The sequence below is a fragment of the Kogia breviceps genome, chromosome 1, assembly GCF_026419965.1.
Source record: "Kogia breviceps isolate mKogBre1 chromosome 1, mKogBre1 haplotype 1, whole genome shotgun sequence".
Lineage (NCBI taxonomy): Eukaryota > Metazoa > Chordata > Mammalia > Artiodactyla > Physeteridae > Kogia > Kogia breviceps.
In genome coordinates, this window is record NC_081310.1 from 65894662 (window position 1) to 65910417 (window position 15756).

General features: G+C 49.3%; 1 protein-coding gene across 18 annotated transcripts in view; it reads right to left on the reverse strand.

Moving 5' to 3' along the window:
• The window catches only part of NFASC (neurofascin), a 185382-nt gene that overhangs the window by 64679 nt on the left and 104947 nt on the right, over positions 1–15756 (reverse strand). For 9 of the 18 annotated variants that reach the window (XM_067033363.1, XM_067033381.1, XM_067033358.1 and 6 more), the window contains exon 3: positions 6120–6290. In XM_067033363.1, the coding sequence (XP_066889464.1) occupies positions 6120–6210 (91 nt within the window). In that variant the 5' untranslated portion in view covers positions 6211–6290. Of the gene's footprint in view, positions 1–6119; positions 6291–15756 lie in introns of those variants that run through there. The other 9 variants (XM_067033359.1, XM_067033379.1, XM_067033371.1 and 6 more) reach the window with 2 other exon arrangements.

Here is a 15756-nt window from a genome sequence, read left to right on the forward strand (position 1 = left end):
TTAGCATTGTGAGGGGGAGAAAAGAAGACAACGGTTATCGGTTATCTGTGGTCGGAGGTGACTGATCGCCCAGGCGGCCTCACACCCCAGCATACAGGGAGAGAGCGAGGCAGGCCTGGGGAGGGCAGTGTGCGGGCTGTCTCCTCCCAGCTGCGGAACTCCGTGAATAGCCAAGCAGGGGTGGGGACAGACCCGGCAAGTGCTTCACGGAGAAGGTGATGCCTCCCCCAGGAGACCAGACTGCGCAGTCAAGCAGAATGACCACCTTCTGACCAAATGATGATGCCTCCAGGCGTGTCTCCCACCAGGAGTGGCAATGTTGCTCAAAAGAGGCTGGGGTCCGAAGATGCAGCCTGTCATCTCCAGATGCCCCCGAGAAAAGCAGGATCCTTAGCCAAGGGTGCAAGGCTGAGGCTGGGGGCGCCAGGGAAGGAGTGGATCTGAACCACCACTACAGGGTGAAGCCCGAGGGCCCAGCCAGGTCCACAGGTCTCACCCCTCCCTCTACACCTTCTTCTCTTTCACACCTGAAAGCACCTTCTCTTCTCATGGTCTCCTCCTTTGCCATCCTTTGGAAAACTCGAGGGACGGATGAATTATCGTCATCTGCTCATGGCAGAAGTACATTGTTCTATGGAAACTCTGCTTCTGAAAAACTCTGGGGATGAAGCAGAGCCCACCACTCCTTTCTGTGCTTTTTACAAAGAGGGTAAAGAGGCAGGTGGCACAAATTTTCCCCGGCGCTCACCTGAGACGTGCATGTGCTCATGTACAGGTGTGCGCATGTTTGGGGTTTGGGCTTCTCACACTTGGAGAAGCATGAGAATCACCTTGCAGGGGGCTCTGGGAAAAATGCCGGTTCTGACTCGGTAGGTCTGGGCGGGGTCTGAGCTTCTGCATTTTTGACAAGCAGCCAGGTGATGCTGGTGCTGGTGGTCTGTGGACCACACTTTGAACAGCAAGGTTTCAGAGGTTTTAGAGGGTATACTCTTTGGGGGGAGAAGGGCTTGGCTAAAATTTGTCTGCAGAAAAGAGAACATGTGCTGCTATAACTTTTTCCCTTACGATTATACAATATATGTATTACATGATTATATTACTGTATGCCATTCTTATTTCATGCTGGTGGGGATGTCAGACACTGCCGGTGTTGTGAGCTGACCTTTTCCGGGTGATCGCTTCCTGGGGCAAGGCTGAGCCATGGTGACCTCAACGCTTTCTGACTTGACCGCAGTGAGATGTGCAAGAGGAGTTTAGGGGCTCAGAGAGGGGGTGGCCTGGAGAAGGCAGAGTTAAGACAGGACTAAGAGATGCAAGAGGAGCCACAGGAGACAGAAGGTAGACAGAGAGGGGAGATGGAGGGTAGCAGGGGTGAGGGCCCAGCTACACATGCTATCAGGAAGTGAAAGTGTTGAGAGTAAGGCTTATGGAGAGGTTCAAAATAATTCTTTCATTGGGCCAGGGTTGTGTGGCCTGTTCGGGCACTGAAGAGAAATTTTATCTGCTTTACCATGTGCCTGGGGCAGCCCTGGCAGGAAACAAAAAGGAAGAGAAGTCCAGGGGAAGAGCAGAAATCTGTGGTTTCTGAACACAAGCTCTGTGGAGCTCCCCATTGCAGCATCTTCACCCATCTATGATTTTCCTGCCACGGCCCAAGAAAGGTAATTCTGGAAAATCAGTGGGGCTGGGCAGGGAGGAGGAGGTGGGGGGAAGGGACCATTGTCAGGAGCAGCAGGGCTGACACCTGACCCACTCCTTTGACAACCAGCCCAGGCCCCTGGTTTCTTCATCTCAAGACACAGTTGACGTCTCTTGGGTCCTTCTATCCATGTGAGGGCTCTGGCCTCACCCTGGATGGAAAGCCTGACAAAGGATCTGCTTTGCCCACATGGGCTTCAAGCCTCTTTTATATAAAGGCCAGTTCAACGGAAACAGCCCTAGACGTTGCCCAGGGAATCTCAGGTTCTTGGAAGGGAAGTCACTCAGTTAAGGTCACATAGGAAGTTTGTTGCAGAATAGGAATGAGAATCAGCTCTCCCAGCGCTGGTGGAGAGCTCTTTTTGCAAATCCATCCTTGGCCAGAGAGATGAGCTAGTCTGGTGGGGTCCTGGCACTCTGTTCTCCTTGACACTTTGGACAGAGCTTGGGGGAGGGGAGACTCTCAGGACGCTGTCCCCAGCCCCACACTGAAGTCAGGTCGGGGGCCTCCTGAGAAACTACTTGCCTAAAGAGGTAATGACATCTGCAGCCACCATGGTGCTACCAAGGGGTTTATTACAGGGACACAATCAACCCAGAGGACATGCCGCCACAGGGAGAAGACAGCGAGGACAGCCTGCCTAGGGACAAAGGAGACCCATCTAGTCCTGGGAACGCCCCTGCCCCCCATGTCACACCACCTGCCCTTCTCTCCTTCTATGGAAGTTGCTGGATGACGATGTCAAGTGGAGAATGAATTTGCTCTTTTGACTTCCAACGGGGAGGAAAAGTCTTCCAATGGTCTCTGCTGGGCTTGAGGCAGATGCCTGCCCAGTCTGCAAGGTTTCTTTATTCATGAACCACTTTTCTTTCCCTGGCTCTGATATCTACCACCAAAGCAGTCATCCCTTGGAGGATGGAGTGTGTGTGTGTGTGTGTGTGTGTGTGTGTGCGTGTGTGTGTGCTTTGCTGAGGTGTCCTGCAGCCTTGCTACCGGGATGACACTGAGGAGGAAGTGTTTCTCCTACCCCAGCACCCTCCTCTGTGGGCTCCTAGGAGAAAAATGCCGAGTTCTTTGATGTGGGGAGGGAGACGGAGGGGCAAGCTGCCAGCAGACTCACTTTCCTGGCAAAAGCACTCCGGGGGATGGGGCAACCCTTTGCTTTTTCCAAAGGTCACGCTGTTCTGCTCAGGGTGGTGAGAGTTGGGGTCCATGTGACTCTGCTGGCAGAGCAGTGGAAGTGGGAGGCCGAGTGTTCAATGAGGGATTGTGCCTTGGCCCAGGGGGTCCGTTCCAGGAAGCCTGCTGCACCCAAGCTCCCCAGGGCAGAAGCAGCGCCCTGGTCCTCAAGGCACAGACGACGCCCTCGCAAAGGGGAAGTGAGTGGAGGGCACGCCGGGCCGGGGAGCCTCTGGCCTGAGCCCCTCAGTCCCTTCCAGACAACACACAGAGAAAGTTACGAGTGCCTGATCTGAGGTGGTTCCCGTTGGCTATTGTGAGCAACGCTGCATGAACATGGGGGTGCAGATACCTCTCCTGCCTTTTGCAACAACATGGATGGACCCTGAGGTCATTATGCTAAGTGAAAATAAGTCAGACAGAGAAAGACAAATAGTGTGTGTTCTCACTTATGTGTAGAATCTAAAAAAATCAAACTGAAAGAAATAGGGAGTAGGATGGTGGTTGCCAGGGGCCGGGGTGGGGGGGAAAGTAGGGAGATGCCGGCCAAGGGGCACAAACTTTCAGCTACAAGATGGATAAGTTCTGGGGATCTCATGTACAGCATGGCAACTACAATTAACTGTACTGTACTATATACTTGCAAGTTGTTATGAGAGATCTTCAAAGTTATTACCACACACACAAAAAGGTAATTATGTGAGGGGATGGATGTGTTAACTCACCCTATTCTGGTGATCATTTCCTACTGTATATGTGCATCAAATCATCTAGTTGTACACCTTAAATTGACATATATGTCAATAATATCTCAATAAAGCTGGGGGTGGAGGGGAGAGAGCCTGATCTTTCCCCAGCCCATTCCACTGGGGCTCAGCCCAGGGTGAGATGGAAGGACAGGCTCAGATAATCTGGGGGGCGTCTATCCTGGGCCCAGGGGGACAGGAAATCCTGGCTGAAGAGGACTTCTTCCCATGGCAACTGGGTATTCTCTGAAGGGCTTGCCTCGCTCTTGTCTTGCATTCACCTTTTGTAGACTTAGTCTGGAAACGTCGCTGCCACGGCCACTGTGCCTGCAGCAACCAGGGAGGCACAGTACGTGAGAGGCAGGCTCCAGTGGAGGCAGCAGGAGTGCACAGCCCAGGGCACGGGGAGTGGCTCTGCAGAAGGACTCGCCTCTTCATTCAGAGAAACGCTGGCCCTGCCACTATGAGCAGGAGAAAACAGCTTTGTTTCTCTGCTCCTCAGATTTCTAACCTGTCAGCTAAGGATCATACCTACTTCAAGGATTCGCTGTGAAAATCATGGGAGATGATGCCTGGAAAGCTCTTAGCTCTCTATTAAGCACACGGCAGCTGCTATTCCAGGGAGAAGAATGGGGACTCCAAGAGGAGTTAAAAGGGGGCAGATCACCAGAGGTAGGGATGCAGCATGTTGTGCCAGACTGGGGATCCAAGAGGCCTGGGTTCTTTCCAGGAGCCCATCACCCGTTTGCTGTGTGACCTTGAGCAAGTAGGGACCTGAGTCCCCGTGAACACATGGGAAGGGGTCCTGCAGACCCTCCTCAGGGTCCTGGCAGCTCTCTGGCCCACAAGTGGTGCTCTGGAGAGACTGACTGCAGGGGTCCTGCCCGGGCACGGCTGAGCTTTAGGACTCCAGATTCCTAACACAGACATCAAAGCCATCTGTTTACAGGTTCACCTTGCAGGAACCCCTCACCCACCAGCCCCAGGGATCAAAGTGGCAGGTGAGTGAGTGAGGAGAAGCGGCAGAAGAGAAATGAGCCTTCACCACTTCCTTCGTAATGCGATTTCCTCTGCAGCCCCTCTCCTCTCCAAGGACGTGGCCTTATCATGCTTCTTATTAGACTATCTGCCTGGGACTGTTAATGAGAAACTATCCTTGAGCCAGCAGTGCAGATGGTCTCCATGGGAACAGACCCTTTACAACTCCCCTCTCCCTCCCTCCCTCCCTAAGTGCGTGAGTGCGAGTGCACATGCAAACACACACACACACACACACACACACACACACACACACACACACACACAGACGTTGGGGCCATAGGGAGGGCAGTAGGGGCCTTGTCCATCTTGCTCTGGGTCCAACTTAGAGTTTCTCCTGGCCTTCTCCATCCAGAAGCACCCACTCCTCTGAGCAACTATTACTGGCGAAGTGGGGGGCGGGGAGCAGAGATACCTGCAACTCTTCTCTAAGCTGTGCTAATTCCAGGCCCCAGGGGCTGGTTTTGGACAGCTCAGTGGGGACTTCTTGGAGGCTATATCACTCTCTCACCCCTCCCCAGACACCTGTCACCTGGAGAGAGCCCAAGTCAATGCTGGCATCACGTGGGCCCCATCTATTCCTAGAAGCAGGGAAGAGGGGACAGAGGTGGTATGTCTACTTCATAGCACTGGGATGCCCAGACTTTCTGGCAGAAGTGTCAGAATTGTGGCAAAGATGGTACACATCTAAATGCAGAGCCAAGGAGCACGGCTGCTAGCCAATGGGCCATTTATGAATGCAACACCAGATATGGTTGGCGGAGACATGGCTATTAGATCAGCATTTTATGCTTTACTTTATGATCCTGATGGCCGAACAATTCCCCCACCATGGTAAACAGATGCCATGGATTTTACTTTTCAACTTTACCATGGGAAAGTTGAAAACAAACAGAAGGAATCCATGCCTGGTTCTCCCACGGTGACATTATAATGGGGCTCTATTCTAATGTCTCATTTAGCCACAGTCTTTTGCAAAAGTAATCTCCTTCCCAACCCTCCCAGGCCATCTGTCCTCCTCATCACTTCAGCCAAGAGGACCTGGACATATGAGAAAGGCAAATAAGAGCTGTCCACCACGCTCGGCCCCTGGAAACTCCACTTCGATAGGTAAGTCTAGACGACGGAAGGCCGAGGGAGGGGTGTGGAGAGAAGAACTCCCCAGGGACACTCAGACTTCCAAACTCTGCCAGCTCTGGTCCCACTGAGCAGGCTCCAGGAAGCCATCAGCGCAGCCATGGCCCTGAGAGACGGCGCCGCGACTCAAGGTCTCAGGTTCCCAAATATGAGGCCACCTGCATCAATTCTTTGGAGGGAAACCCAGTTCTGAATCCAGAAGCCACTGCTTCCCCGTCCCCAACCTTCTGTGAATAGTCTGCACTCTCCCTTGACCTTCCCTACCCTCCAATTCCTCTGCCACAAATCAGGAGAATAAAAGAGGACAGCACAGGACTCACGATCCATAGGAATCTCGATGGCCCCGCTGAGGCTGAGCAGGCAGAAGAGGAAGGTTGTGTGGACCCAGGGCGGTGGCTGCTGCCTGGCCATCCTGAGCACTGGGCCTCGCTCCCTGCTCCCTGGCCCACAGCCTCCAGCCGCTGTAACTGGGCCTCCCGGACAGAGCTCAGCTGTGGAAAGAAATGTGATGACAGGTGAGTTTTTCTTGAACTCCTGGTTTGCTCCAGCAATCCTACAGGGCCTCGAGGACTCAAGGGTCCCCTTGGTTATAGACCTATGTTCTAATACATGGTTTCTTAACCTTGCACTATTGACTTTTGGGACCCAGTGTGTGGGGACCTGTCTTGGGTATTTTAAGAGGTTGAGCAGCATCCCTGGCCTCTACCCACTAGATGCCAGTAGAGCTCACTCCTGCCTCCAATCAAAAAAACGTCTCTAGACATTGACAACTGTCCCCTGGAGGGCAAAACCACCCCCTGTTGAGAACCAGTATTCTAGAAGGAAGGGCAACTCAGCATAGAACAGTCATGAAAACAAACACTGGCCCCTAGGTCCAGCACCTAGAAGGTGCCATGCACTGAGCCAGTAGGAAATGCACCAATCTCACAGCCTCTATGAACCACGTGTGATGAGTGGGCCTGAGGCAGAGTGTGTCTGGGGTAGGAGCACAGAGACAAGATCACAGTGCTGTCCTTTGACCCAGAGAGAGGGGGAGGGGGCATCACTGTGGGCCACAAGTTTGGTAAGTGAAAACTTGATTGCCCCAAAGACTTTCTGTAAATGAATGATTTCTGCAAATACTTTGTGCAGCTAAATATTTGGTGGTGGTCCCTGATGTTGTCCCTTAACACATAAAGGCAGTGCTGAGATGAGGGCCCAGGACAGGAGGCTCCAGGAGGTTGGTAGAATAAGCAACATTTATGACAGCACGATGTTCACATCCTCAAGCACAAGACATCATTCCAGGGCTTACAGGGGTAAGGGTTAAAAATGGCTGTCCAAGGAGCCTGGAACAGGTCCTTGAGAGACAAACCCTTTTCCCCTTGTCCTGAGAGAGAAGAGCAAGAATGGCCTACAGCTGAGGCTCAGATACTGAGCTATAAAACTGCCTGAGGTTCGAAAACACGGAGTTGTAAAATCTGGTCCATTTTGCTGTTCTACCTACTATGGGGCCAAAGAAAGCAAAGAGGACAGTGGGAGGCAGTTTCCCCACAATTCCTCCAGCTTTGCTGGACCAACAGCCATCTATCAAATGGACACATTGTTTAAAACAATTTGGCAGCAATGCGAAGCCTCTATCATCTGTACAACCCCACCGTCTCCCAGGTTTCCATACTGAGGGTGTAAGGCATGCCCTGTGCCGGGATGTGAGCAAACTAGAGGATGCTGATTCAGATTTCAGCAATTTCTGTCCTGGAAGCTGGGCCCAATACCAGCCTCCAACCTCATGTGTATTTCTGGACTCCATCTACTGGTTTCCTTTCCCATTGCTTCCTCCTTGGTTTTGGGCACCACTGTATCATGCCAATTACTGCAACAGCTCCCTAAGTGGTCTCTCCCCACTTCTCCTCTTGCCTCTCTGGTTCATTCTCCATCCACAACCAGAGTGCTTACTCCTCAAATGCAGGTATAAATACGCCAATCCCCTAGCCAAACTCACTAGCTCACTGATGCTCCAAAGTTGAAGCTGAAGTCCGTGAAATGGCTCAGAAGCCCTGCATGATGCAGCCCAGTCTGCAAGGTCATTTCTTATCACCATCCCCTTGTGTTCTGTGTTCCAGTCAACATGAGTCTTCTACCAGGTCTTTCAGTGCATAATGCTCTGTTGTGCTGACTTCTGCACAGATTAACTTTTGTCTAGAACACTCTTTGCACCTGCCTTCTCTCATTAGGCTATGCTAAGTATGACTTATGTGCCCCCTTGTCAGCGCTCCTGAACACCACTCATGACCCCCTATTATAGCACTTGTCACTTTGTATTCACTCTAAAAGTCACTAGTCTGTACCCCCTATAGAAAGGAAGGGACTGTAAGGGAAGGTGCCTCGTCTTGTTATTCCTGGAATACAGCATAGTGCCTAAAACATAGCAGGCACTCAAAACCATGTGATGGATGGATGAAAAATGAGCAAATAAAATAATAAACCACTTGGATCACATATTTTAAACCTGTTTTCCCACAAAACCACCAGGCGGCGCAGGAGAACACATGCTTTGGACCTGGGCAGCAAACTGTGAAGGCTTCCAATCAGTGGAGGACAAAATTCCCTCCCTACACAGGCACTGCTCTCTAGCCAGGGAACCATCCAGCTGCAAGAGAGTTAAGAAAGTAGAAAATCTCCCAAGGGGGGATTGTCTGGCTGGAAGGCATCACAGCAGGTCTTTGGTTCTTTCTCCTCTCTAAGATGAGCTTCACACTGTCTCAGAAAGAGTCTGCTTATGCCTCTCCATGGCTCCTGCATTTCCAAAGACTAGACTCAGGTTATCCAACTGAAACCTTAGTGCTGAGGGAACCAGCACCGGGGGGAGGTTCAGCTTTCCTTCCAGGAGGACAGTGGGGATGGCTCCAGTCTTGGCTCCATGACCGCCATGTTTTTTTCAGGAGCTGCCAAGTGGTAGGAAGTGATGGGACAGGGAAGGATATCTTATTCTGGGAATCTTGATGGAAACAGGAAGCCAGAAGCTATTCATTAACTAGATACACATTGGCAAGAAGAAAGTCCAATTATTTGGGGTGTCTTTAACTCACAATTTAAAAACACAGTAGGAAAAGAACAGAGAAACAATCACATTTAACTGTTTGACAATTCTCTCTCTCTCTCTTCTCCTGGAATCTAATTTTTCCAATAAAATCTTTAAAAAGGAAGATAATTTAAAGAGCATTTAGCTTTATGCAATCCCTTTACTTCTCAGATGAGGAAACAAGAGTCCAGAAAGGGGAAGTGATGTGCTCAAGGTCACTGTGCAGGTTAGTGGCAAAGCTAGGGAAAGAACCCAGGTCTCCTGATTCCTAGCTCAGGGTTTTTCCATCCAACTTCCCTGTCTCCCAATATGCAAGACAGGTCCTAAGCAAAGTTGCAATTTAAAAAAGAAATGTATAGTTTGGCAGTACCTCAAAAAATTAAGCAAAGAATTACCATATGAGCCCGTATTTCTGCTCTTAGGTATATGTCCTAAAGAATTAGAAACAGGGATTCATGGACATGTACATACATCTTCATAGCAGCATCATTCACAATAGCTGAGAGATGGAACGAGCCCAAATGTCCATCAAAGAATAAATGAATAAACAAATTGCAGGTTATCGCTAGGAGAGGAGAAGCATACCATCCAGCCGGGGGCGGGGCTTGGGGGTGGAGTTGTCAGGGCTCTTCAAGGGAAATGCTATCTAACTATGGAGCATCCAGTGGAGGAATAAGGAAAATCCCATATCCTTGAGAGGGCAGATAGAGGCTGCAGAAGAGGGGGTGGTGATGACTGTCTTGGAAAGTCGGAAGAGGGCATGGAATTTTTCTGTTTAGCTCCACGGGGGTAAAAGAAGGATCAAATGGGAGGAAGTTCCAGAGAGGCAGATGCTTCTCTGAGATGCAAGGAAGAATAATCCACAGCCATCGTACAAACCCATTCATGAAAATGAAACACACCACCCACACACGCTACCACTATGATGTATCTGAAGGATCCTTTTATAACCAATCAAACAGGTAAGAGGTGAACTGTAAGGCTATAAAATACATTGAAGGGGGGCCGATTGCATGGGGAGTGAGGAAAAGAACAAAAATAAATAAAACCAAAAGAGAAGTCTTGTGTGGACTGATGGGGTACTATGAACTAGAGAATATGATTAATTCAATTCTTGTGTATCTGAGATGCCCGCACCCCAATCCACTGTGTGAAAAGAAAAGCAAAAAAAAAAAAAAAAAAGAAGAAGAAGAAGAAGAAAGAAAAGAAAAGAAAAAAGAGAACAGAGTCACCTGAATATGAATTGTTCTGCATGTGATGTGCTGAGCTCACTGCTTTTCATAAAGAATCCATATGGCATGTGGTCAGGTGTGTCCCTGACAATGTGCCCCCACAGGGAGGAAACTGGATACTTATCAGGATCATCTGGGTACTCTTTAAATACACAAATCCCTGGACCCTCAAACTTCTAGGTAGGGGATCAAATCAAGCCTGCAGATTAAAACAAATATTTTTATTTGAATGTCCTTAGAACCTCTGTTATCTCTGTTATGGGGGTGCTTCACACACTTAGGCCTTCTTGAACTCAAGGACTTTAAATGTGCAAAGCCCTGTGGGAGATTTGAATTCAAAATATCTAAGATGGGGCCCAGGAAAGTGCACGTGAGTTGAGTGATGATCAGCCACTGGTGGGGACAGCAGACATGACAGCCTCTCTCGGTTGAGTTCAAGAGCATTGGCCATGCAGCAAAACCACCTGGGTTTGAAGCCGCTCCCCACTTACAAGCTGGGGATCACAGGCAAGTACTGAAACTTTGGAGCTTTGTATTTCTCATCTGAAAAATGCAGATAATAGAAGCACCTATTCCAGAGGGCTGCCACTGTGACTTGATACCCCCAAAATACTATATAAAGCACTTAACAAAGCATGGGGGCACAAGCTCAAGAAATGTTAGCTACTGCTATCCATCGGGCTTTGAACTACCTCCAGGACACTACCAGCAACAGCTCCAAGGAGCAATACTACTTATCCAACTGCAATCAGTGTGTTTTTCTATTTTTCCTTTTTTCTGGGTCCTGGTTTGCTTTCTTTCCCCAGACTGGGGGGCCCCTGGTGTTGATTCCACAAGCTGTCCTTGGCAGATGGATGAGAGGCCCACAGCTCCCACAAGCTGTTGCCATCAGGAGCTCCCCGCATTCCCGCAGCCCCATTCTGAGCAGGCTGCACCGGTGTTCACAACACATCTGAAGTGATGGGGAGAAAAGACAGGCTGCGTGGAGACACGCCTCAGTAGGCAGCACCACGGCCCCTGCAGCAGAACCCGCCTTGGAGTTTTGGCCAGCAGTCAGCCGGCCATTCGTTCACTTACCAGACCTGGGGACAGGCGCCAGTCTAGAAAATATACAGGGACAAGAGCTGAGGTTTCTCTACTCTTGCAGAGCCTATGTCTCAGTGGGGAAGACAGGAAATATACATTGAACAGCAACAACAACAACAAAATCAGGCAGCAATAAGTGCAAAGAAGGAAATACAATCTGACCTGCACACAACGTTTACAGTAGCCTTTTCCATAATTGCCAAATTTGGAAGCACTCAAGTTGTCCTTCAGTAGGTGAACAGATAAATAAACTGGTCCATCCAGACAATGGAATGTTTTTTTTGCACTAAAAGCAAATGAGCTATCAAGCCTTGAAAAGACATGGAAGAAACTTAAATGCCTATTAGTAAGTGAAAGAAGCCAATCTGAAAAAGCTATCTACTGTATGATTCTAACTATGGAACATTCTGGAAAAGGCAAAACTATGGAGACAATAAAAAGATCAGGGGTTGGAGGGATGAGTAGGTGGAGCACAGAGGATTTTTAGGGCAATGAAACTACTCTGTATGATACTCTAATGGTATCATTATAATTTGTCAAAACTCATAGAATGTACAATACCAGGAGTAAACCCTATTGCAAACTATGGACTTTGGGTGATAACGACATGTCAATGTAGATTCATCAGTTGTAACAAATGTACCACTCTGGTGGGAATGGTGATGACACAGGGGTGGCTGTGCATGTGTGGGGGAAGGAGGCATATGGGAAACCTCTGTACCTTCTGCTCAATTTTGCTGTGAATCTGAAAGTGCTCTAAAAAATAAAGTCCATTAAAGAAAAGAAAAAAGAGACTACAGTGATAGTAATGTGATAAAAGAAAGTGAATGGTCAAGGAAGGCCTCTGTGAAAATGTGACATTTGACCAAGATCTAAACAGCAATAAGGAGCCAACCTTGTAAAGATGGGTCAGAAAAACATTCCAGGCAGAGAGAACTGCCTGTGTAAAGGCCCTGTGGCAGGAAGCAGATGGGGACATGCAAGAAACTGAAAGAAGCCGGTGTGACTGGAGCTTGGAGGGTACGTGGGGAAGAACAGAACAAGTCATAGTCGGAGAGGGAGACAAGAGTATACTCCCAGAGGGCTGAAGGCCAAAGTAGGGAATTAAAATATATTCTAAGCATGTCAGGAAACTATTGTAGGGTTCTAAGTGGTGAACCGACCCGATAAGATTTGTTTGTAAAGACCACTCTGCTGTGTGGAGGGTGGAATGTAGATGGACAACACTGGAAGCAGGGAGACCTCGTCGGAGGCGCTCCACCCTCTGGGGCAAGGCCAGCCCCTCAGCTTCCAAACCCAGAAACTTCATCACACAAAGTATTCCCGGTGGTGAGGGCAGAGTTGAAAAATTTTGCAAAAATCTTTTAGTGCTGGGTGTTTACGATGGGTCCAGAGAAGCTGGGTGGCTTCTTTGGAAGTGCCTCAGGCCCTCTCCGAGGGGGAGGGTGGGTGGCTAGCTGCTTCACAGTCCTTGTTTTACATTGGGCTTTTGCATAAGGTTTTGTTTCAAGAAAGGATTCTGTTAGTAAAACAAAGAACTGAAAACCCCTGGGCAACAGCCTAACTTCCCAAATGCAGAAACCCTGCGCCCAGTGGCAAAAGCATGTGAGTGCAACAGCCAGGTGCAGGCGTGAGGAACAGCACACCAGGCTGGGGCAGCAGCACTGCACTGGAAACCGTCTGGCTTCCCGTGGCTAGCATTTCTTCACTGAGGCCTGGGGTGCCTTCTTGGGACAGCCTCACAATCCCTGACACCCCTTGTCAACCTGTGTCCATCCCCACCCCAGCTGCTTCTGTCCTTTATGTCTCTCTTAAAATAAAACGTGCTTCGAAAGCCCTCCCTGATCAGGCCCTTGCATACCTGCCCAGTCTCATCCCCCACTCCTCCACTCACCCCCACTTATACTGAATTATTCCTAGTTCCATGAATAGTCCTTGCTCACTCACCCACCCACTGAGAGAGGACCGCACAGACGACGGCCACACCATCTACGACAGCAGGAGCCTGGCCCACAGCCTCTGCAGCAGACAGCTCAGAGTGGTCAGGACTCGGGCAGTGACTACAGCCTTTCAGATATTTTTTTACCAGTATTTCCAACTCAAGACCAGCCAGGGAAAGACAAATATGCTTCTCAGACCAATCACATAGGACGCCTGCTTCTACTTAGCCCGCCTCCAGGTGCCCACGTCAGTCCGAGCATACAGGAAGCCTTCCCTTTCTTTCACTAAAAACCTGTCCTCTCTCCTCTCTGCCTTTAAGTCTCTGCCAAAGCAAGTGATGGTGGCTGACTCTCTTGCTATAGTTCACTCCAAATAAACAGCCTCTGTTTGTGCTCATTTGGGTGGCATTTATTTTCACACTAACTTTACATAAATTACTCTTTTCCTAGTCTGCCTTTTCTGCTCTTTCACTCAACTTTCTGTTATCTCTCAGGCTCAGAGCAGGTGACACCACCTCTGGGAAGCCTTCCTTGGTTTCCCTGGAACACCCTATCCCACCAAGGCTGGATGCAGTCCTCATCCTCCTTGCTCTCAGAGAATTCTGGGATATACTCGCTGTAATGAGTGCTAGGTCTTGGTGTAGATTGTTGTCTCCCCAGTGAATTCCTTGAGGCTGTCGAGCACACAGAGAACCTAGTGGGCATTTACTGGATGTTTATCCAGCATCCTTGCTCTCCTCCTCTCATCCACTGTACCTGTGTCCATCAGCTAGCACTGCCATTACAAAATACCACAGACTGGAAATTCACTGTCTCAGTTTTGGAAGCTGGCAGTCCAAGATCAAGGTGCCGGCAGGGTTGGTTTCTCCTAAGGTCTCTCTCCTTGGCTTCCAATGGCTGCCTTCTTGCAGTGTCCTCACATGGCCTTTCCTCTGTGCAAATGCACCTCTGGTGTTTCTTCCTCTTCTTATAAGGACACCAACCCTACTGGATTAGGGCGTGCCATAATGACATCATTTAACCTTAATTACTTCTTTAAAGGCCCAGTCTCCAAATAGAGTCACATTGTGGGTAGACCTTCAACATATGAATTTTTGGGGGGACACGATTCTGTGCATAATAGTACCCACATTTTTCTTCAGCAAATTTATCTCTGCCTCTTTCTCAGAATGACCCTACCCCAATTCCAGGGTTGGCTTGTGATTAGTATAAGAAAATTAGCATTCCCTACCCCTCACCACTATGGTTGGTTTAGGAAAGGATACTTCATCCAGCCAGAGGCAGTGTGCTTCACGTAGACTTCTGCTAAAAGCTCTGGGAAAGACAAGTTTCCCCCTTTCTTCTGAAAGAGATCCAGTGAGGAACCTCCCTAAGGGGAGAGGATGGAGCTTCAGGGAGTGGGAGTAGGGGGTTCTCCGAGCATAATGTGAGGATACTCCAACACTGCAGAAGGCAGAGAGAAGACACAGGAAGACCTGATCCTTCGCATCTGCAGAAGGCAGAGAGAAGACACAGGAAGACCTGATCCTTCGCATCACTGAGTCACGCACTGATTGAGCATTTCCTGAAGCAAGCCCTACTTGGGGATTTTAAATTACATGTGTGTTTATGTTAAAAATTCTCTTGAATTTTTAAGCCAGCTGGAGTTGAGTTTTCTATCACTTGGAAATGACAGTGCTATCAGAATCAGAAATGCCCCTAGTATGTTGGTTGAACACATAAGCTTCCCGTAACCTCCACTTTCTGTATTAAAAAAGCATTCCTGGGCTTCCCTGGTGGTGCGGTGGTTGAGAGTCCGCCTGCCGATGCAGGGGACACGGGTTTGTGCCCCGGTCCAGGGGGATCCCACATGCCGCGGAGCGGCTGGGCCCGTGAGCCATGGCTGCTGAGCCTGCGCGTTCGGAGCCTTTGCTCTGCAACGGGAGAGGCCACAGCAGTGAGAGGTCTGTATACCAGGGGGAAAAAAAAAAAAAGCATTCCTCCCTCCACCTACCTGCCTGCCTGTGCCTGGACCCGGCCCCAACCCTCTGCTCTCAATTGGTTGGCTAGTGGGAAGCTAATGCGTTGCACAGGGAGATCAGCTGATGCTTTGTGACCACCTAGAGGGGTGGGATAGGGAGGGTGGGAGGGAGGCTCAAGAGGGAGGGGATATGGTGATATATGTATAGTATAGCTGATTCACTTTGTTGTACAGCAGAAACTAACACAACAATGTAAAGCAATTATATTCCAATAAAGATATTTAAAAAAAAAAAGAAAGAAAGAAAACTCAGGTCATTTCCATCTCCTGATGCCCTTAAAATGTAGCCAAAGTGTATATTGTGCTGGAAACGAAGGAGATAAAGCACCCCTCCCCCCCCCCCCCGAAACCCTCCCGTGCTAATGGGGTGTGTGAAGAGGGACACAGGAGGGTGTCATAATCAGTGCTTTTTTCCCCCATCTTAAAATAAATAAATAAATTGGGGGGGGGGGGAAACCCAAAACTATCTGCTCTCTCCTGAATTTCCAAACTCTTCTCAACTTGCTCCCTGCCTTAGCAGAGAAACATCTTCATGAGTTTCTCTCATAACGAAACCATAACATCATTCTCTGCATCTCACAGACTCCCTATATGTACCTGAAGTTTTTTCTTCCATTT